Source organism: Vespa velutina, chromosome 1 (assembly GCF_912470025.1).
Source record: "Vespa velutina chromosome 1, iVesVel2.1, whole genome shotgun sequence".
In the NCBI taxonomy this organism is placed as follows: Eukaryota; Metazoa; Arthropoda; class Insecta; order Hymenoptera; family Vespidae; genus Vespa; species Vespa velutina.
In genome coordinates this window covers 4428875-4451980 of record NC_062188.1, presented here as the reverse complement: position 1 = coordinate 4451980, position 23106 = coordinate 4428875, and the positions used below count along the sequence as shown (strand labels likewise).

General features: G+C 30.4%; 3 protein-coding genes across 17 annotated transcripts; 1 reads left to right on the top strand and 2 right to left on the bottom strand.

Annotated features, from left to right (window-relative positions):
* Positions 1-358: 358 nt before the first annotated feature.
* Positions 359-7736, bottom strand: LOC124956173. Of its 9 annotated transcripts, XR_007103149.1 has the most exons (13): positions 6117-6494; positions 5221-5494; positions 4931-5140; positions 4283-4840; positions 4006-4175; positions 3022-3100; positions 2595-2921; positions 2016-2521; positions 1567-1784; positions 1274-1480; positions 939-977; positions 797-850; positions 359-400 (listed from the first exon to the last, which is right to left on the bottom strand). XR_007103149.1 is itself a non-coding variant. In XM_047511661.1 (12 exons), the coding sequence occupies exons 2-11, from the start codon at positions 5422-5424 to the stop codon at positions 955-957; spliced, it is 2502 nt and encodes an 833-aa protein (XP_047367617.1). In that variant the 5' UTR covers positions 5425-5494; positions 6117-6494; the 3' UTR covers positions 712-850; positions 939-954. The 9 variants fall into 9 exon arrangements, 7 of the variants coding, with proteins under 7 accessions (XP_047367621.1, XP_047367617.1, XP_047367609.1 ...); XR_007103139.1 differs by having other exon boundaries at positions 797-977; XM_047511661.1 differs by lacking the exon at positions 359-400 and having other exon boundaries at positions 712-850.
* Positions 6903-11458, top strand: LOC124956211 (vacuolar protein sorting-associated protein 52 homolog). Of its 3 annotated transcripts, none has more exons than XM_047511728.1 (10): positions 6903-7098; positions 8412-8706; positions 8799-8974; positions 9055-9436; positions 9499-9681; positions 9748-9873; positions 9978-10162; positions 10235-10319; positions 10387-10590; positions 10687-11458. In XM_047511728.1, the coding sequence occupies exons 2-10, from the start codon at positions 8476-8478 to the stop codon at positions 11110-11112; spliced, it is 1998 nt and encodes a 665-aa protein (XP_047367684.1). In that variant the 5' UTR covers positions 6903-7098; positions 8412-8475; the 3' UTR covers positions 11113-11458. The 3 variants fall into 3 exon arrangements, with proteins under 3 accessions (XP_047367684.1, XP_047367675.1, XP_047367668.1); XM_047511719.1 differs by having other exon boundaries at positions 7185-8706; XM_047511712.1 differs by lacking the exon at positions 6903-7098 and having other exon boundaries at positions 7121-8706.
* On the bottom strand, positions 11210-21291 carry LOC124956155 (cell wall protein DAN4-like). 5 transcript variants are annotated; one of them, XM_047511606.1, is made up of 9 exons: positions 20961-21291; positions 20723-20885; positions 13893-15547; positions 13171-13718; positions 12974-13089; positions 12743-12880; positions 12390-12594; positions 12090-12314; positions 11210-12001 (listed from the first exon to the last, which is right to left on the bottom strand). In XM_047511606.1, the coding sequence occupies exons 2-9, from the start codon at positions 20843-20845 to the stop codon at positions 11913-11915; spliced, it is 3099 nt and encodes a 1032-aa protein (XP_047367562.1). In that variant the 5' UTR covers positions 20846-20885; positions 20961-21291; the 3' UTR covers positions 11210-11912. The 5 variants fall into 5 exon arrangements, with proteins under 5 accessions (XP_047367562.1, XP_047367591.1, XP_047367594.1 ...); XM_047511635.1 differs by having other exon boundaries at positions 12390-12591; XM_047511638.1 differs by having other exon boundaries at positions 13171-13631.
* Positions 21292-23106: the final 1815 nt, after the last annotated feature.

Below are 23106 nucleotides of genomic sequence, written 5' to 3'. Positions count from 1 at the left end.
TATTTAAAAAAAGAAAAAACCATAATTATGTATAGTAGCATCAGCTCCACGTTCCAAAAGGTATTCAATAAGTTCTTCTTTATAATATGATGCAGCAATTAAAAGTAGAGTGCAACCTTCTTTTAAAATAGTATTGATATCATGATCTAAATATATTTAAACAGATAAAATGATTCATTAACATAAAATTAAAAAAAGTAAAAAGTGGAAAATTCTGTAGGATTTAATTTGTAACATAGAATTATTTCATTTAATATAGTCATTTAATATAATTATTACCATTAAGATATTCTTCAATTATATCAATATCTCCTGTTTGACATGCATATTCTAAATCTATTTCTTTCTTTTTTTCTTCTCTGTACACGTCGTTCTCATCAAGATCAGATGACTCTGAATCCTATACATAAGAACATTTACAATGTAATCATTTATAACAATAATGAATAATGGCTAGAACAATTGTTTATTATGTTAGTTTTAGTTATATATATAAATATTATAATATTAAAATTTTATATATTTTGCAATTATAATAATATAAATATATATATATATATATATATTTTTTTTTTTTAAATTTAAATTAAAACAAATATTTGTCACCTCAAAAGGATACCTGCATGGCACAAACATTTCTTCGGTAGTATTAAAAGCTTTTTTAGCTATACCAATATTCTTATTAAATATTCACTTGTTTTTAATTTTTTCTGTGAGGTCATATATTCAAAGCCAAATAAAATAATATATATGGCACGATTCGATGAAACTCAAAACAATTTATATCTCTTCTCACCTATTACCCAGAAATAGCATATTTTTTGCCTAATAACGCCATCTATTTTTGGTCCTTTTCGTGTTAAGTGACCCGGGAAATTTAAATGAATTTACACGTGTCCATTGTTATTTGATTATTTTTTAATGCTCGTTATACATACCGAAAATCTTTCCTATTTATTTCTTCTGATAGAATACAACTGATATCATATGAAAGTTAAAAAAAATAAAATTTTTTATAATTATTCAACTATTAATTATTTAATTATAAATTTATTTTTGATATTGTTTTAATATTTTATATAAATAAAAAATCAATTTGAAAATCTACATTGATTTTAAATAATCTTAAAATAATAGTATTGAAATATTTTCATCGATTAATTTTAAATTATTAGTTCTTATTGAATGTTTTCGTCGATGTTCATTAATGATATTTATAATTTTGTTTCATGTTTTACTCTAACTTTAAAAAGTTGATTAGGTCGTAGAATACCATATAAATTATTATGATGAGAATTATTAGATATTGCAATATCAGTAGAAGCATCACAATTATTACTAGATAAATCTGTTCCTTCATTATTTTTTAGTGCATATTTTCGTTGCTGAGTTCTGTCGGAACTACAATTGTGACCTTCCTTCATAACAACTTGTAATTCAGAATCTGTTTCCTCCTCATTATCTGCACTATCTACATCTCCTGAAAACAATGTAATATGCAACATTGAATACTTCTCAGTTAAACAAATATATAAATATAGATGGTATATATATAAGGCTACTAACCATCAGAACTGTAAGTAGAAGGTAAATAAAATCTAGATGGTTGTACTTTATTAGTACCACCGCATCGATCTTTATCTCTAAGCATATTAGTAGAGTGATAATATTTAAATTCTCGAGGAAGTGTATAACTTCTAGGCAATGATACTTGACTACCTTCCATATCGCTGATTTCACCTTCTTCACTTTCATCTTTGGAACTTTCTCCTTTTCCATTCCGGCTTTTATATAAATATTTTTAAATATTAATAATTGATATTAAAATTAATATAACAGAAATATGCAATCAGTCAAATTTTATTTAATATTTTAAAATATTATATCTTTAAATATTATATTTTTAAATATTATATCTTTAAATATTATATTTTTAAATATTAAATAAAATTTGACTGATTGCATATTTCTGTTATATTAATTTTAATATCAATGATAAATATTTCATACATTACCTATGACTAAGATGACCAGGAGGTGTCCAATGAGCACAATGTATGGGAAGACATCTAGGTGCTAATAAAATTTCTGGGACATTTGTTTTCTCTCTTTGCGATACTTTCCATAAACTCGAGGAATGGGAATTAGAATGGTACGGTGATACTGGTGGTGGTGGTAATAAACAATGCATTTTAACTGGTGGCCACGATGTTAATGTGACACCTTCATCTCCATCAGACACTAATGAGGGTGATGTAAATAATATAGTGTTTGGAGAAGTATGCAACTTCTTGCTTGGTGGTGGTTGTTGATTTAATACTGATGGAGAAGATGAAAACGTAGATGGAGATGCTGATAGAGGAGGAAATAATTTTCCTTCTTTTATCTCTTCTTGTATAGCTTTAAGCTCGCGAAGTTGTTGCTGTTTTTTTTGCCTTAATTTCTCTCGTATTAAATTTACGCTCGAAGAAGTACTTGTCTCTGCTTCGGTTATATTTTTTTGTATATTTGAATCATCACTCTGTTTCGAAGTAATGCTTGAATTATTCTTTATTAAACATAGTAAAATATATTATTTTATATTACAATTTTACCTGCAACACATTGGAAAACGATGCAGCTTTTTTCCAAAACGGTATTATCTGTTGGTGTCCATTGTTTCCATTAATCCACTGTTTACTATCTTCACCTGCGGTAATAGGAGTTACAGTAGATGTAGATTGATCTTGCGGAGGTGGTGGAGGTACAAATGTAGTAGGCTTTTTCTTTTTACGATTTGGATTTACTACTGCTGCATTAGCAAAACGACAATTAAATACACCAGGTATACCACTATTATTTAATTTTACTTTTCTTGTTGCTACATCTTTATCAATTTTTTTTTCCTTTACATAATCTATATTCCTTTCTTCTGAATTGTCCTACACAATTACAGGGTTAAAGAAGATAAAAATACATAAGTTTTATTGGATACTATTACATTATTAATAAGAATATTTTAATTTCTAATAAATCACAAACCTGGTTAGACATAATTGCAAGATTTGAAGTAGTCATTCTACCACCAACTTCATATGTTAATCTTCTTATATGAAAGAATCTGTAAATGTACATTAAGTGTTTTACAAAATTAAAAATAAAGTGTTGATATTGTATTTTTTATCATAATGATCACAATATGTGATATATGTACATGAATTGCTTCAAGCAAAAACATAAACAAATTAGACTTATATACATAAGAAAAGAAATATATATATTTATTTCTATGAAACGTGTGAAGGTTATTTAAATGATTAATATATGTAAAACAAAAATTATTATATGTATGTGTAATGAATTATTATATGTATTATTATATATACATGCATTATGAATAAAATAATATGGATGAAATTGATAAAAAAATATAAGCCATTTGGGTAAGCAAGATCATAATTTTTTGATCTGATATACAGGTAGATTCAAACAAGTGCAGCAATTAATAATGTGATAAGGATTTTCTATAATTGTATACAGAGCATAAGTATCATAAATTTCTTCATAAAAAAAAAAGAAAAAAAAATAATTTTATTATAGTATATAAATAAAAAACTAAAATAAATAAAAAACAAGGCAAAAATAAAACAGAGATAAAGCTAATGATAAACATAATAATAACAAAACAAAGAAGGTACAAAATATTCAAGTTTGTCAGTTATGAAACATACATATAAATTGCAAGAATAGTTTTATCACAATTTATAAAATAATAAATACTTTGCTCAAATATTCAGTGTCCTTTGCACATTCAACTTGCACCCAACCAAACCAAGAAAGAGTTATATCTAGAAAAAAGTAAAGAGCACTTAAACTCTATAGAAATCATGGAACAAAAACAACTAGATCATGTATTATGTTTCATGATAGATGTATAGATAATAAAGATATATTTTATTTTATTGTTAGTTCTTTCATCTTATAAAAGTAAAATAAATCGTATAAAGGATAATAATAAATGCTTACCTATAATACAATGCCATAAAGAACATACCACAAAAAAATAATGCTACAAGTGTAAGTACTAAGTTTACTGGATTTGGTTGATGAAGATGAAGATCACTTCTATTTATACCTACAGCCCATACTCCAGTAAGTAAACTATTTTCCAATAACATTACGGTATAAAATATTACCTATGTAAACATTTTGTTTTTTTAAGATACATACTTCTTTATCTTACATAAAAAACATGTTATTAAAATTGAATGATATGACAATATAATGGAATGCTTTCACTTACCATTTTTTGGCGATGATTGGTCTCATGTAGATTTACATATGCAAATATATAAACAAATGCCAACATAGAGGCCAAAATACTTTTTCTCATAAGTGGAAGACGCTCACCTACATGGAAGAGTCCATCAGGTGTGAGTAATAACCACGTTAACATAGAAAGCCAATGAAGTGCCATCACAATTAATAGCCACTGTCCACCATAAAGCGATGCATATACAACTAATGCTCCAACTCGTGCACTTACAGTTCCAAGACGCCAAAATAATTGAGCTAATACACCTAACCATGTAAGTACCAAACGTTCTAGATTACGAAGACGTGCTGCACCTTTACTAAAACTAGCTACTGCCCAACAAACACTCCATAAGGATAGTCCAGCTGACACTGCTGTTAATTTTGTTAACTTTTCACTGTCCTTCACTTCACCACTTTTTATTTTTTCATTTTCTATACCTAAATTGTCATTAATTCCAATAGATAATAAATATAGTTGTAATAGTAACATGGGTGCAGCTTCGCAGAATGCATGTATAAGACGTAATACACACAACTCTCGCACCTACATAAATTTCAATGTTATGTAGATACAAAACAATTAAAGATTATTATATATTGTAATAATTTATAAATTATAATTGGAAACACTTGCCTCATGTTTAACATAAGCTAAATCAACTGGAATAAACAACTTAAAATATCTCCAGAGTACTCCAGCTTGTGTTGTATGAAGTAATAATACACAACCCAAAGTCCAATTACCAGTCTTTTTACACGGGTTTACATTACAATCCCTGTTTGTATCATCATTGTCTATTAATTTACCTCTTGCACCCCATAAATACCAACGTATGCTAACTATCTATAAACAAAATAATAAATATAATATGATAATATTACATAATATCTTGTTTTTATTATATCGCTTATTTAATCATATACCTGGCAGGCAAGCAAAGACGTCGTTATAAAAGTAATGCTTAAGGGAAAAACAGTAGGTTGTCCTACCGAATGATGAGCAAGTGCATAAACCATTGCAAAATCGAAAACAATGTCACAAAAATATGATGCAAGGGAAATTATATTAAACAGAACATCACATAATGGTAAAAATTCGTTTTGTTGTGGTTGCCTATGCTGGGCCATAATGGTTTTGTGACACCCATTTGGATAACTCCTTTATCTTTTCCCGTTTTCATTAACTTATATTGTTTACCTAGAAGATATAAATTTATAATTACATTTTCCAGAAAGCATGTAAATAATTATTATAATAGGTATAATTATATCTAATTGAAATTAAAATACATTATGTTATAGGTTATATAGGTATCACTTTTTTACTGCAAGTTCAAGCGTTTGAAGAAGTAACTTTCACGTTTCTAAAAATTCGATTCTAGTTTTTATTTCATTATTTCATTAACAATAAGCACTATTATTAATTGGATTAAGAATATTAATTTGTTCTATAGAAATAGATAATAAATTCATAAAAAATCAGACCACAGATAACTAATTCAAAAATTAAATTACTCGTCTTATATTTCAGAAATTTTACGATAAATAATCTACAAATATTTTAACTCGGAGAATACACGTTAAAATATTTCTATTTCTTGATATCGATACACTAAGAATTTGATGCTTGTAATTGATATACTGTCAGAATTGACAGCACTTTTTATGGAAGGATCATTAACAATTATAAACGAGAAGCTATATAAAAATAGCGATAATTAATTTCATAACCCACCAAGCATAGAAGTTGTATTTTGTTAATAAAAATGAAAAAGTGCGTCTACAAATCGATGCAAATTCTATAAGCGTTACTAACTCACCGCATTCTTTACGTATTATTGGCGAATAATCAGAAAAATGAAAGTTTAAGGTTGTTCACTATCCCTATATAATGGTTTTATAATAGTTTAGGCCATCAATGAGAACAAGCGTAATTTTAGACCAATTTTAATGAACAAGGTCTCATTTTAAAGATGAAGATTTAATCTAGTAGATATTTTTTCCGTATTTTTAAAAAAGATTTATTTTCTTTGAAAAAAACCGTGTTAAAAATGATATTTTTTCGAGAATAGTTTATGCACAAATAAGAAACTTCTTCAAAAATTCAATAAAGCGGGGTCCTAGATTAAACCTTCATCTTTAAAGTGAGACCTTGTTCATCAAAATTAGTCAAAAATTACGTCTGTTTTCATTATTGGCGTAAATGCTATTATCGACATTTTGTGCGAAGAAAAAGTTTTGTATCGTGGCGCCCCTCGAAATTTGTGGCAACAGAGAAGAAGTTCGACTGCCACTACTGATTTCCATATCACCCTTAAATGAGGTATCTTTGTTCCATAATATATCTATATATTAGGGAACGTTATATACTATTATAATAGGTATCTTTGTGTATGTAAATAGCTGATGCTTAAATGTTCTGAATCATTCCAAACGTAAAGAAATGCATTTCTCGATGCTTGGACAAAGTAAATCATTCGGTCACTCTTTGGACAGATGATTCTATGGCAAAAATAAGGAAATTCGTGTCCAGTGTCACATATATTGTACATGCGAGTAACTTGGCCTTGTGTAATATTAACAAATACGCATTTTTATTAACCTTAACGATTACCGAGTTAGTTTTCTTTTGTATTCCGACGAGTGCATATCGATCTTGTCTCTTTCTAAACGTGAAAATTTATAAATTAATATTTTCGATAATTTTTCAATTATTTAAGTAATTTTTCATGTACACGGACTACAATAAATTAATATTTAAACAATAGAACATTCGCTTAAACATTACAAAGATGCTAACACGTGAGAAATTTAAAATAATTTTTACTTAAAATTCTAATACTTGTATTGTTTGAAATTCGGGATACACGAACAGTGTTACCTTGTAGTGGAATACATGTAGCTGCCTATATTGCAATGGTCCTGTTGTTCATAAGCGGTGACTAATCTTCCTCCAGATAGTATTGGGAACCAGAATTCTTGATTGACTCATGTCACCTCAAATTTCAACATAGAGTCACCGTTATTCTAACACTCACGTGAGTGGGTGTTCGCGGACGCAATTAAAAGTCTTATGGAGGATCTTTCGTTTTATAGCGCACGAAAGTTCGATTAGATTACCTTGTGAATGCGAATTTTAGAATAGAGTCGCTGTTAGTCCGTGGGTCTCTACATGTAGCAACTTCCACTTAATGAGATTTGGATCGGTAGTACTTGCAATATATTAAAATCTAATTGTAAATCATGTAACACAAGTATTACCAGATGAATGGCTGCATATTTCAACGTGTTTTCTAAATCCCTTCGATCTAATTCTGATTAAATACTAAAGTACTAACACTTTACATTGCCAATAATACTTTTAGATAAATAGATAAGATATAGTTAAATTCAAAGACAATTTATTTAAATTCGTAAATTTATATGCTAATTATCATGTGTTAATTATATTTATTATTCTTTATGTTCTCTTTTATCGTGAAATAAATGCATACTGATATCGTACCTAACATGAATCACTATGAAATGTATACTAACATCAAAGAAAGATATACATATAAGAGACTGAAAAATGTCAGTTCATTATTTACTAATACTATTTATTCTATCTACGCGAAACAAATTGTTATGTACGCGCGAGAGGGGAATAACCAAACAAGTTTATACACTGATACAATAGACACATGGTGGGGACAGTGTTCCCCGTTTTTATTCGTAGTTCATATTTTGTCCACACCTGTCGCTGAAGTCACATACGCTTCGAACAAAAGATAGTGAACAGCCTTAAAAGCGAGTTTAAAGCTAAGAGACTGCGTTGGCGGACCTGATTTGATCTAATAATGTCACAAATTTCTCTAGATACTATCGCATTCCAATCTTCAACGATGTCACCAAGAATTCGTCATTGACTTTTGTTGACATCGTGGAAGATTGTTGTGTAGTTGCTATTCTCTACAATAATTTAAGAAATATTTATTATATAAAAGAAAGTACAATAAATAATATATGTAAACTGAGTGTTGCCAAATAAACATTATAATCCTGATATAGAGAAAAAATTAACAATTACTTTTATTCATTATTTCACTTTATGATAACATGTATCAATTGATTAGAGTTATGAACAAACAACTGACACGTGGATTTTAACAAACGAAAATAAAAAACTTTCTTGTCAAAATGTCGGGAGAAACAGATATTGTTGACAATCAAGTACAGTTACCTCAAGATCTTGGCGATGATGTTGTACAAGAAGTCCTTAAAACTGGGATGGATCTCCGTCAATATTCCGAACAAATTGAGGAGGAATTAAAAGAAGTCGAAAATAAATCCATACAAGATTATATCAAGGAGAGCCAGAATATAGTGAATTTACATAATCAAATTACAGCATGCGATAATATTCTCGAGGTTAAATTTCATGTTATTTTATTATGGGAACATTTATATATATTTATATTTATTCTGTGAAATCTTATTTACTTTTTGTGTTACTTTAATAGAAAATGGAATCGATGCTTATGTGTTTCCAGAAAGATCTTGGAAGTATCAGTTCTGAGATTCTTTCATTACAACGAAAGTCTGTTGCTATGAGCCAACAATTATCAAATAGACAATCGATAAGGAAACCTTTAAGTCAATTTATCGAAAATATGACTGTTTCAGAAGCTCTTATAATGTAAAAAAAATTATATTATTACTTATTATTAATAGTACACTATTACAGTTTAAAGTTATTTTATGATCCTTATTTTTCAGTGGTATTATGGACTGTTCTGTGATAGAAAAAGAATTTTTGAGTCAGTTACAGATATTGAACTATAAAATTAATTTTGTGAGAGAACAAAGCTCAAGAGCCAAGTCATGTATAGATGTAAAAGATATATTGGAAAAATTGAAAGTGAAAGCAATGACAAAGATTAGGTCATATTTAATAGAACAAATTTATAAATTTAGAAAGCCAATGGCAAATTATCAAATATTACAAAATAATATGCTGAAATATAAATTTTTCTATGAATTTATTTTAGCAAATGAAGACAATGTGGCAGATGAAATTCGTGAAGAATATATAGATACTATGAGTAAAATATATTACTCATATTTTAAAGCATATTCATCTAAGTTAATGAAATTACAGGTAAAAAAATATTATTTTAAAATAAAATAAAATAATAACTTTTAATACTGCCTTCTTTTCAGTTTGAAGAAAAACCAACTAAAGATGATCTAATGGGAATTGAAGATACAGCAAGACATAGTATATTTCATAAAACTACATTGAAACATAGAGGAACTGTTTTTTCTATAAACACTAGAGATGCAGTTCTTACCACAGAATTAGAAGCTTCAATCATTGTGCCACTTACAGCTTCCAATCTTAGGGTTAGTTCTATTTGTTCAATGAAATCTTTAATAAATAATAAAATTTAACTTATCTTATATTTTCAGTATCACTATGAAGCTCTGTTTAGAAGTGAACAATATGCAGTTGTTGATAATGCTTGTAGAGAATATTTATTTTTAACAGAATTTTTTAAAGTATCTGGTAATGAAGCTATGAAAATTTTTAATAAGGTAAATTAATTTTCGGTAACAGAAACTTTTTATATACTACTGCAAAAATAATTAACAATAACTTGTAATCACTTGTTCCTTTATAATAATTATAAATCTTACAGGTTATGGAGAAAACATTAAATCTTATGTCGAAGAATTTGCAGTCATTTGTAGATGATTGTTACGATACAATAGCATTATTTTTATGCTTGCATTTGGTAATGCGTTATCAATTAACATGTCATAAAAGAGCAGTTCCAGCATTAGATGAATATTGGGCTAATTTGACAGATATTATACGGCCAAGGTAAATAATTGCAATCTATTTAAATACAATGCTTTATAACATTAATTTATGTAATTTAATTTTTTTTTTCAGATTTGATTTCATTTTTCGACAGAATATTCAAAGTATAAAAAATTGTGATCCATTAAAATTTAGCAAAGAGACTGGCCCACATTACGTAAGTTCATATAGAGAAATTATTATTTTATCAAAAAAGGAGATAAATTAAAATAACATCATTTTAGATTACAAGAAGGTATGCTGAATTTAGTGCAGCTATGGTCAGTATACTTGAGGGATTTCCTTGCGAAGATACAACTCAATTATTGGCAGAGCTTAGAGAAGTTGTGCAATTTTTTTTATTAAGAATGGCAGCTATTTTTTCTAACAGAGTTGATCAATTAATCTTTCTTATCAATAATTATGATTTAGTGCTGAGTGTTCTTATGGTAAGAAAAAAAAAATGTTAATATTACATGATAGTAATTTGCTATTTCTTAATGAAATAAAAGAAAAAAAAATGCATACTTTCCATTAATTTTTAGGAAAGAACACGAGATAATTCTAAAGAAGCAGAAAGTTTTCGAGAACAATTAAATGCACGTTCTTCCGAATATGTCGAAGCAGTATTAAATCAATATTTCGGTGGTATCATTCAATTAATTAAGGAATCTGAAAATTTGATTGAGAAAAATCAAGATGAAGATTTGAAAAGACAAGACAGTGAAGCATTGACTCTTGTGCAATTATTTACAAATACCTGGAAATGTTCTTTAAAAGGTATCAATGATGAAATATTGAAATCATTTCCAAATCTAGTAATCGGAAATGCATTAGTTCAACGTGCAATGACTCAATTAGTGCAATATTATAATAGACTTCACAAAATATTACCGCCAAACGCACGAGCGCAACTTACCAACATACATCATATAATGATAGAAGTTAAGAAGTATAAGACGAATTATTAGATCTGCAATGAATTCATATATTGACTAAATCAGTCAAATGATCTGTGTGTTGTATTCCATTGTCGAATTAATAAGGAGTGTGTATACAAATATTTAATGAAAAAGGTTCTGTACATTTATTTATAAAATAATAATCTTAAATCAATACATTCTTGTGTGATATATGCACAAACGCGTTACCTCTATTGGTTATATATTTATATAAAATGATATGTATATAATTATATCAACTGTTTTGTAATTATATCAAGTGCCTAAAACATTCGATGATCTGTGATCATGATCAATATTCTTTTTTATAAAAATTAAATTTTTATTATAAAATGAGTCGATACAATTATCGTTTCGCATATTTTCTTATTACTATTATTTTTGTTAAATTAAGTAGTTACCTTTATTGCCTGTCATATATAAAGTGTTTTATTCTAATACTTTTTAAAAGGCGAAACTACAATGATGAATTTTAGTTTAGTATGCCCCTGATGATATGTTACATTTTGTACGTACATGTAGAGATAATGCTCCTGGTAATAGGCTACATTTTTTACACGTGAAACATCAATATTGACAAATGGCAAGAAATGTTTTTAATTCTTGTTTAAAGTTGCTTTCTTCGTAGAATAAAATTGGAAGAAACTTATGTTCATAAAGGCTCATTAATAACTTTTTTTAAGGAGAATTAGTGAACTAGTTTATACATATCATGATTTACTTCGAATCCTCGTGTTTTTTTTTTGTATATACAAAATATAAATATTACCGATATATCTGAACCTTTCAGTTGCAATGAAGAAATATATTTACAAGACTCCATCGATGGCGTGTAAAACTCCATTTGTAGCCGGTACGTTATGCGTCACTACATTTATTTCGTTTATTCGTACTCGACCTATTATTGAATAATACGAAATAATTTATAACATATATGCATATATATACATACATACGTTTTCGCAAATATAACATTAAACAATTACCTCCATTTTTATGAATATGAATCGGTGATTGAACACGTAATGTATCTTTTTGAAGATAATACCTCATACCAGCGGTATATAAAGTAGTCGGTATGATGTGTTTTGAAACTATAGCTTTTGCAGCAACTGGACCATCCTCTTCTGTCCAAACAGGCGTTCCATTTTTCGAAGCAGCTGAAGTAAAGGCAGAATCCGTAGGTGCGAAAACCGTAAATGTTTTGGGACCTAAAAGGATTTGTTATATTGATTGACAAATTGTAGTGACCGAATAATAAAAATATGATTGATTTATTGATTTACCTGCGAGCGTAGTGTCTAATCCAGAAGTGTATAACATTTTAAGGAAAGTTGTGAATCTCCTTTCACGATCGGCTTGTAAAGTTTGTACCAAATCACCAACGGGAAGTGGAAACATAACTCTATCAATCGCATGAGCTATACCTTGAGGAATCTCAATATCACGTTTATTTGGTGCCACTTTGGCTCCATTAATAGTAGTTACCTGCTTGCATTGATGTAAAAGAAATGTAACAAAAAAAAGAATTTATATCTTTATGTATATATTTACGTTACTCCAATGAATAATTTTGTGTATTATAATGACTTTACATTTTCGAAAGCATTGTTCGTGTAACGTCAATATTATTAAATACCTTTACATCATTCCATTCATGATCATGCATTGCATATTCATTTACTCGCAATTGAGTTCCAGCAAGACTTACACCAGTCATTTCATCTTGCAAAGTATCAATTCTAAATGCTCCAGGTATAACGTGATGAAGAAGAAGCTGGATTGATAAAAGCAGATATAATATAGAAAAATAAAAAAATGTTTACTTCGCTATCAATTACAACTACATTAATTAAAAACAAACTCATACCCCGCTTAATAATCTTGGATTATCACGGAATTTTTGTTCCGCTTTTTCTGGTCCACCAAGTTGCACTAACAATGTTCTAAATGCTTTATCCGTTGGTACGAATATCGTATATGGACCTAGACAAACAATTGAGAGGTGCGGTGTGAATGTAAGAAAGTATTTGTGAATTATAATGTTTTTATCTACTTTCTACCTACCAGTTTCATTCAACACAGTATCTAATCCAGATTGTCTTAGATACTTGGCTATAGCAAAGAGTCCTTCCTTTTTTAACAATGTTGTAAGACTCTCGTGTACTTGATTTTTATTAACGTGTGATTCAATAGAAGAAATCGTAGTCCTTTCAATATCATCCTGATAAATAGGATTTGTATTATGAGTAACGGGTGATCGTGTAGTACTTATTATCGATCTTGATGTTGGTGAAGTTTCGGAAGGTTGTCTAGGAGTGAAATGAGAAGAAAAGGATGATAAGGATGAGAAAGTAGTACTGATCGGGGGTGGATATGTCGTAATGATTTCATTAACGGGCGCCATAGTTGGAACAAAATGACTCTTTGTTCCTATAGACGCTCTTGTAGTTGCTGGTACAGTCTGACTTTTCGATTTCAAATTTATGTCTGTTGCACCAACAGTGTTATAGACGTGGCTGCTTAAACTGGAAGCAGATGTAACATAATTGTCTCCAGTTGAGGCTGAGTTTGAAGATACCGTGACGTAAGGGTAGTACTCTGATGTTGCTTTACTGTAAATGTTTATATAATTTAACTAAGAGAAATCTACCAAGATTGATTACGCTGTCTAACAAAAAAAAACTTTTTATCATGTAACACCAATCTGATTATTAATTATATTCGGAATGCTTTGATTGAATAACAGAATTCATATTGGACAGTGTTATTTATTAACTTTATTATACCTTCCACTGAGCCTAGAAGATGGAGTTGTATATCTTGCTGTAGTGGATTTAGATGTCGTAGGTACAATACTGACAGTTCGTGAAGATGGTGATGATATTTTAGTAGATAAAAAATCAGTAATTTCCTCATCGGCTTCTTCTTCAAATGTAGCTTTTGTAGGATTCGAAGAACTCGGCGGTAGTTTCAATTCACCCTTCTTAATCTTTTCCACAATAGATTCTACGTCAGTTCCTTCCTTATCTGTATTACCCTTGACACCCTGAACCTTATAACTACCGTCAGGTTGTTCTTCCAGAACCACAAATGTCACCTTTTTAGCAGGTAAGTTTTGAATAGGTGCTTTACCTATTTCTTCTAATTTCCCATCACTCTTTTGTCGAATTATTTTAAAATCGGCACCAGGCGGAAGCACACCCTTTGTCAATTCCTCGAAGATCACTTTAGGTGGCTTTATTGTAGTCGTAGTGGAAGATAAAATTTGTGTGGAAGTTCGAAGAGATGTAGAACTATCAGTAGGTACAATGGAGGACAAACCATTGGGAGCGTGTATAACTTGAAGCTTTTTCCCATTTGGAAGAACCAAATCTCTAGTAGTTACGTTTCTAATATCATCACTTTCACCTGTTTCGGACAATGCCGATTTCAATTGTTTCAATAATAATTCTCTTTCCAAAGCATCCGAAGATTCAACGAGTTTGCTTTTCGCAGTAGTTTGTTTCGCTGGTGCTTCAGTTTGATAAATAATTTTTATTTCAGGCTTTGGTTTACCTTGTTGTATCGCTTGCCTTCTGTGCTCTTCGATAAGAGAAGATAGATTTTCCGGAATAGTGGACGTTTCTTCTCGAATATCCTCATGATGCTGTTGTTCGACGTTAACGAGTGGTTTTACGGTTGCTGGTATGCTAGTAGTCGTAGAATATTTTTTTTGATGGTTAGCTATAGCTTTTAAAAATAGTTCTGCTTCCGACGTTGTGATCTTTCTAGCTGCCTGAGACGTTAAAACAATCGGTGCGTTAGTTGTACTAACGAATGGAATCGTTGTTGTCGAAGGTTGAGACGAGGATAATGGCGGTGGAGGTGATGGCGATGAAGTCGTCGAAGTAAGTTGCCGGAGTTGTTGCAATTTCAATAATTCCTGCCTCCTTTTCAATTCCTGTTGTTCTAATATTAATTGTTGTCTTTGCTTCTGCAATTCCTCCAATTCTCGTTGCTTTTCCAAATAAGCTTGTAATTGAATTGTATGCTGTTCGCTGAAGAGAGGCTGCGAAAGATCTTGTTGAATATTTTGTATATTTTTCGGTAAGTTTTGATATTGATTATTGTACTGTTGTTGAAATTGCTGTTGTTTGTTAGCTTGCTGATAATATTGCGCTTGAGGACTGTTAAAACTATTCGAGTTCAATTGTTGAGTAATTTTTTGTTGTTGTTGCTGAATCAATTGCTGCACTTGCTGCTGCTGTTGAAGAAGCTGTTGGAGTTGCTGTTGCTTCGTCCTGTCGATCTTATATTTCGCCAAGGACGCATAAGGAGCACTGAACTGTGAGCTCTCTTGACCTGGTCGATGAAATCGTTGTTGATGTTGCTGAACATCACTGAGAATCTGGACTTGCTGGGAGGCTGAGAGTCGAGGACGAGAATCGAGAGGAGATGGATTCTGAAATGGAATATTGTCTCGAGTGATGAAACACGCAAGGACAATAGGATTTTATCATGAAAGACATCATTCAATTGAACGTTCCGAACAGATCTAAATCGCAAAAGGTTAACGAGAACGTTTTCGTTAATGACAAATCAGACACTATTCATTAACTTCCGCCGATGCGCACACCTCTCACTTTCACATAACAAGCCAGCCGTGGTGAGTGCGTACTCGTAAATCCGCTTAAGGTATTCTGGCGCAATCGTTCGATGATAGACACTCTACTGATCGGTAGAACTGTGGATTCCATCGGAATGGGATACGAGTCTTATGAGGTCTAGTTACGAAGAATGTTACCGATCACCAATAGAGAAGTGTCTACTTTTTCACGCGATTTCTAAGAATAACGTTCGTCTATTACCTACGACTAGAGACTTTCAACCATATAATCACTATCTGTATTGAATCAAATACGATTGTTCAATCTTGATGAGATTTTCATCATACATATAAATTAACAAGATTTATCAAATGCATATATTTATTGCTTATATTCATATACGATTAAAAAAACAAAGAAAAAAAAAACATGCAAAATCATTGCTAATTCTTTTGCTTTTGTTTTATCGCCTTTATAATGAATTGCAATTGATTTGAAGGATGAAGCTCTCGATGTCATCGAGAAGAAAGTCAATGATCCATCACTAAATAAATTCGACGTGCCCTCGATATTTCAGGCAGATCGGCAATTCATTTTCTTCGGGTTAATGCCCAACAGAAATTTCTCTTGAAACGGCATCAGCAGCCTTCTGGAATCGGTGTCTCCTTCACCTTATTGCCCAGTATCGGTAAGAGAAACTTTATCCGAGGGTCATCCAACAGACAAACACTTTCCGTTTCGCTGTCGTTAACCCTGGAATAACTGAGAAGTTCCTCCTAAAGAAAGGAATTCGTATCTCGGCGTGGAAGCATATCTTCTAAACGGAATAATTCGATATGAAAAAAATGACTCGACTTTTTTTGTTTAATATTCGACGAAGAATATAAGAGAATCATAAACATTAGAAACTTTCCTCGTCATGGATCATTTGATGTCTTCTCTTTACTTTTTGCATTTTTATTATACGCCGTAGTATATTCTCACGTGACCACAAATGATTCCATTTTCTGGACGATTAAACAAATTGTATAACTTCTTTTTCTATAGGTGGACAATTTTTTTTTTAATATTTTGTTGTTTTCGTCAGTGCTACGTTAAATATCATTAAATATCGTTATGTATAGAGATGTTACGTTTCGCTATAACATAATTAAGTGAATTAATAGTATATATATATATATACATATATATATATTATTATATATACATATATAACGAACATATAATTGTATATTTCCCTCTACGATTTTACACTTTAAACTATAAGAAAGGTGAAAGTTATACTTGATGGAGAATTAACAGAAGAGAGCTAACACAAAAATACTGTTTTATAAAAGCCTATCATTTCACTTTCATAAATATTTAATAGATTACGATCGTTCCTTAAAATTCAACGTTTATATTTTTTCGTTGGGCCGAAAGTTAGTAGTAAAAAGGATTTCTTGACATTCGACGATTTCTTGTTAAAATAAGATTACCATAATATGATTTACATTTAGATATATTTTGTAATAAAATTTGTCACAAAAGGATCCTTAAATATTTTTCTTCAATTTGGCTTGTCTTTTTAAAAATTCAACGATTAACACAACAACTAATCATGAAGTTTAATTACTCACGTTAGGATAGGTCGAAAAGAAAGTGAGACGATGTAGTAATAACGCCTGATGTTCAAAGTAACATTGCGCATACATACGTGATCCTCGAGGTAATTTCAAAGATCATACTTTCAAAGATTTTTTTTACTTTTCTTTACTACAACTAATCTCATTATTGATTATATACGTCGATTGAAGTTCTTATGAATGATCTGAAAAATGTAGAAAGCTTATCTACTTGCCATACTAGACATCATTTAATAATTGGACTTACTTCAATATAATAACAAATTAAATATGAAGACTTTTATACCATAAAAGACTGTATAGTCAACCAATTCATGAAGATTAGCCCTATGTTGAAAATATATTTCATCATTTATAATGGTTTCTTGTTACTTCTATTTCGTAACATTTTGACGTAAAAATCTTTACAGGATTAACGTGAAATCAGAATTAACTGTGCTTTATCACGTTACTCAGTGACTGCTAATTATGAAATAAATCAAGTTAGATAACTCATTAGATAACTTTTATACTGATTTAAACTTATCGGAGGAACATTCAAAGATAAAAAAAGGAAAAGATAAATAAAAAAGAAGAAAAACGAAAGAAAGATAGAAAAAAAAATAAAAGATCAAGAACCGAAGTAACTGCGATATTTTCGTCTTGTCGACTTTGAAAATAATTATAAACGATGTTACATCGTGTAGGAGAGAATGACATAATGACAATTCGCTCAAAATAATATATATAATAATTTTTTTTTTTTTTTTTTTAGATTTCATCCGACCCTGGACAAAGTTGTTCGTAACGAAGGTTTCTGGAGAAAGTGAGAGAGCACGTAGCATCCTTCACCTTCACCCATTGTACCGCTTATTCGCCTTGGGTCTCGCCCAATGTTGCTACTACACGGAGAGAAACAGAGATGTTCAGTAAGTTATTTTTTTTCTCTCTTTCTCTTTCTCTCTCTCTCTCTTTCTTTCTTCCTTTCTTATTTTTTTTTTTTTATTTTTATCGAATCAATCAAGAACATATGTATTTTACATTATTTCCTAGCAGACTTTTATACGCAGCTTTCTACCACGATTTTTGAGGACAATTTAGAAAGTCAGTTTTATCATCGCTTGTCTCTCTTAATCTAACGTACTCTTTCTTATTTCAGTATATACTTCTAAGGAAAAAAAAACAAAAAGAAAAGAGAAAGAGAAATTATCTAATTGACTAATTAATTAAACAAAATTTGCATTGCCGCTCATCAAGACTAAATTGTTAGATTCGAACAGAGACTCGACGATGATCTAGGGTTTTCTAAATTCTAATTTTATTTTAGATACGCTCTGAATGGGATAAAATAAAATCATTAGAAGTATAAATAAAATAAATACAATACAAAGAATATAATGTTAAATGGAAAAACAAAACGAGGAAAATCTATTTCCACGTTTTCATTTGGATTTTATATAGCGATTTCTATTAATGCATTTAGCACTTTACTACATTTATTACGAAACGGCGCTAAGTATCCCTACCTATTCACATAATTAAGGTCGATCAAAATCGTGCTGCTACCTGGTAACGATGCTACTGCTGCTTCTTGTCTTTATATTTTCCTTTTAATTTTTTTTTTTTCTACCATAGCTTGTTCTATCGTTACGTGAGCTTTATTACATATAGCGTTTGTATTTTCAACTTATTACATTTTCCTTACGGTAACAAATTCTTAACAAGTTCTAAGAACGAAGAAAGTCGAGTAGCTTTTACTTGAATATATATGTATGTATGTGTGATTAGTAAGCAGGTTTATATTATCTGCATCAGTCTCTTTTCGTATGGCATTATTTAATAAATAGATGAAAAAGAATAGTTATACCGTGTCGTGTAATGATGTCTATAAGCTTGTAAATGATGTAAGATATTCGTAATAAGAGTAATGAAAGCTAACTTTCAAAATAGTTTGTATGGAAATTCAGAAATTTTTGAAGACAATGCAGGAAGCCATTTGTTATGGATATTAGATGGTATTAGATGGTATAACATACGCTTCTGTTAAACGTCTAGGAAGAAGAGAGAGGAGCGGAAGTTGTATCGATTGGATGGTCTTAATACTTCCGTTGACTCACACGGAATATACCTCACATCAAGCATGCTAACTCCCTCTTTTTTTTTCCTTTTTTCTATATAAGAGAGTGAAAGGAAATGGCGATTTAGCGTGTACACGATTTAAATACCTATTATGTCAAACATTGCTCCGTTTCGGATATTAAGCAAAATTATTATAATAGTACAGGGTGGGCCAAAATATCGTTAAGATGATTTAAAAAATCAATTACTCTTTTTCGAAATTTTTTAGGCTTAGCCTTGTTTGTATTACGTAAAATCTTAGTTTGTAAGTTTTACGAATAGAAAAAAATTAGCGTCGAAAAAATATTGAAAAAAATTAATTGATTTTTTATATTACCTAAGAACTTTCGACCCGTTTTGTATTTCTATTTATACTTGGAAGTAAATTTATGAATATATAATACATATCATGTAGAACAGGAAGCAAATATTGCGTTCAATGACACAACGAAATCAATTTAAAACAACATACGAAAGTAGCCCGAAGCTGCGTTCACCCACTAAACGAGTAACTTTTGATCCCTTTCTACTTGAAACCTTTCTCTCTCTCTCTCTCTCTCTCTCTTTCTCTCTTTCTCTCCCTTTCTCTCTCCCTCTCTCTCTCTCTCTCTTTCTCTCTTTTTCTTTTTCTTCCTTTTTCTTGTTATATCTATCCTTGCCTTTCTCAATATCTGCACATACTTCCTACTTCACGGCATCTCCTTATAATTGCTAGATTTCTCTCCGACACCATACTAACACTACGGTAAAATAAATGTTTAGCAATAGAGAATTTTTGAATTCCCATATATAAATTTCGCAAGATATTAAAGGATTAATAAGGAAACGCCTTTTTTTTTTTTTTTAACCGAAGAAACATGCTCTATCAATAGTGCGATATAGAATAAAATATCTATACTCCAATCGGATATCAAAGTAAAAACTGGAATATCTAATATCGTTCATTAATTATTTGCTTCTACTAATTTTAAATGTACACTATATAATTATTTTCTATTATGCTTCAATGATTGTCCAAGTACTTATAGTATAATTATAAGAAAACAATGGTGGAGATTGCCATACTGTAATTCTTCTAGATGCACCTGAATCGTAGCACGAACGATAACAAGAAGAAGAGTGTCACTATTAAATTGCATTTCCTTTTAACTTTCTAAGCTGTCACGAACGATCTCAAACAGAAACCCTTTCGTACGTTTATTAAGAATTTCAAAGTTTAACAATTTTTCTTTATCTGTGACTGATACAAAGATTAACAAATATTATATATCGTAGATATATTATATTATATAAATGGTTAATGTATACCTGTTGAAGATGACCATATTCAGTACCCGGTAAAATCGCGGGATCAGCTTCAGCGATAACGAAGTCGTTCGATCGAAGGACGAATAAGGTCCACAGAAAGCACAATAGGTTCTTTCTCTTCATCACGAATAATTAATCTTATCGATATTTTGAAATTCACACTCTATAATATCAAATACACTCTTCAATTTTCTTTCGTGAAACTTTAACGCTAAAAATGTTAAATAGCTTCACTTACTTTCTCATTCGTTCATCTACTATCTTTGAACTCCTGCGAATCGATGAGAAACGATTTTTATTCAAGCTAGGAGAACACTTTTTAAACTTGGGAAAATAAAATAGACCAAAAAAAAGGAAATAAAAATGTTATAATATCATTACCGTGCAAATAAAAAAAGATATCAAATTAGTTAAATCAAATATGCGTATTCTTCTTCGAGTAATGATATTCTTCTTCTTTATCCTATTTCATAAGAAAAAAAAAAAGAATTGATTTGTTAGTTCGCGACACACGTTTATCTTCTCGGGCTCTTTCTTAAGAGCGGGAAGGTGAAGCTCGGTTAATAATTTGGCACATCGGCGAGGACGAGCTCAGAACTGTTGGAGATCGGAAAACGTCCGAGAGTTTTACTTCTCTGAAGAGGAAAGAGTTCTTCAGGTCGGTCAGGTGGGAGACGGGCAGGTAGAATGGTGAACGTCGACCAAAGAACCCACTTCTTCGTTACGTATTTTCTTCTTACTTACGAAGGATGCTGGTGCTTCGTGAATACCGTTCAAGATATGCATGTAGTACCTATGAATCTAGCGACGCGTATAAAGTTGGAATTGCGTGTATACTTATGGGTCATGGATATTTGATTGCCACACTATTGTAGATCAGTTGGCTTATACACTGACCCATGAACAAGATAAAATGCATGTTAGTAAATAAAATTAATATGTAGATAAGTTTGATATGGTTTGACATATAAAAAAAACCTTTCATAAATTTGCAACATCGATAGTGCGCGAGTTCCACGATCGATGAACCATAGAAATGATTCATTATAATGAAATGCATAAGAATAGATTACGAGATCGATTTGTCACAATGATCGAATCTTTAATGGTGTTCTTTTCAATATCTCCTGAACTAAGTACAACGAATCCATTAAAATTTTTTTCAATCACGATCGTTCCAATATACTTTCTATCTTACGTATATTCTTATCGAATTTCATAAAATTTTCTTTTTAAATTATTATACAACGTACAGTCAAGATAATAATTGACTATATCTTATTGGACTATCTCCCACGCCTGCTTTCGTTATTTTTCTAATAAATACAAATATCAAAATAGGTAATAACAATATAAAATTGCGAATTACATCAAGCCACGATCGTTGAAAATGTTCGGTTACACCGGCCTCGAGACTTCCGGTTAAGAAGTGCAAAACGAAAGCATACAGAGCTGGATGCCTGCGAAAGTATCGGACGTTAGATTCCATTCACCGGCGAAGTGCCTCGCTGAACAATCTTACTTGCCAAGAAAAACGCTCACTTCATGGATGGGAGAAAGAATCGTAGAACTACATTTTTATATCGTAAAAAATCAATATCCTTTTACAAAAACGATTGGGTTTATGTTTTATGGCTTTTTCTGTATCTTGCTAGGTCGTTCCTTAAGAAGACTACTGTAATAATATAATCTTTTACTTATCTGGAATTATCCTTATTTCGGGATATATATATACACAATATCAAAGAAACAAAAAAAAAATATCAATTTTATCTAAATACTGTCAAAAGACAACGCACTTTTTCTTTCGAATTGATTATACTTTTTGATTATCCAGCTTCCTTTTGTGATGTAGCCTCAGGCTGCAAAAATGGGTTCGGTCATCTTCCTTTCTCCTCTCTCCAATCATACGATGAAAACAAGTTTCAAGCGAAACTCGAGGCACCATATGCCTAAGGAAGAACAATTCTCATATGAAAAGGGATTCCTAGTATAAGAATACGCTATTTCGAACAAAAAATTCAAATTATACATCACTTCTTCGATCATAATATAATTAAAATAAATTAATAGTGCCTGCCTCTCGAGAATATATGTATATATATATATATATATATATATATATATATATATGATTATAATTAATAATAATGATTATAAATGTTAAAAGATGTTCGTGTTCCTTTCGATTTTGTTCTTCGTTTTCATACATGAAGACGCGCGAAGTTTACTAACTTACTATAACGTATAATCCCCAAGAATAGACGTTCTTTCTCGTGCGATATTTACTACTGGCGTACAATCTACTTTCTTTCTTCGCACGGTGAGACCGCTATTACTTTCTTTAAGATACGCAATTTCCGAGGAGACGAACAGAAGAATTC

Coding starts and splice junctions, on each gene's coding strand:
- LOC124956211 (XM_047511728.1), top strand. CDS start 8,476: ATGTCGGGAGAAACAGATATTGTTGACAATCAAGTACAGTTACCTCAA. Junction 10,163..10,234: donor ACAGATATTATACGGCCAAG/GTAAATAATTGC, acceptor TTTTTTTTTCAG/ATTTGATTTCATTTTTCGAC. Junction 10,320..10,386: donor AAGAGACTGGCCCACATTAC/GTAAGTTCATAT, acceptor ACATCATTTTAG/ATTACAAGAAGGTATGCTGA.
- LOC124956173 (XM_047511653.1), bottom strand. CDS start 5,424: ATGGCCCAGCATAGGCAACCACAACAAAACGAATTTTTACCATTATGT. Junction 5,141..5,220: donor CGTCTTTGCTTGCCTGCCAG/GTATATGATTAA, acceptor TTTTGTTTATAG/ATAGTTAGCATACGTTGGTA. Junction 1,785..2,015: donor CCTGGTCATCTTAGTCATAG/GTAATGTATGAA, acceptor TTTATATAAAAG/CCGGAATGGAAAAGGAGAAA.
- LOC124956155 (XM_047511616.1), bottom strand. CDS start 20,845: ATGAAGAGAAAGAACCTATTGTGCTTTCTGTGGACCTTATTCGTCCTT. Junction 12,881..12,973: donor ATCCAAGATTATTAAGCGGG/GTATGAGTTTGT, acceptor TTATCAATCCAG/CTTCTTCTTCATCACGTTAT. Junction 12,002..12,089: donor TCATATTCATAAAAATGGAG/GTAATTGTTTAA, acceptor ATTCAATAATAG/GTCGAGTACGAATAAACGAA.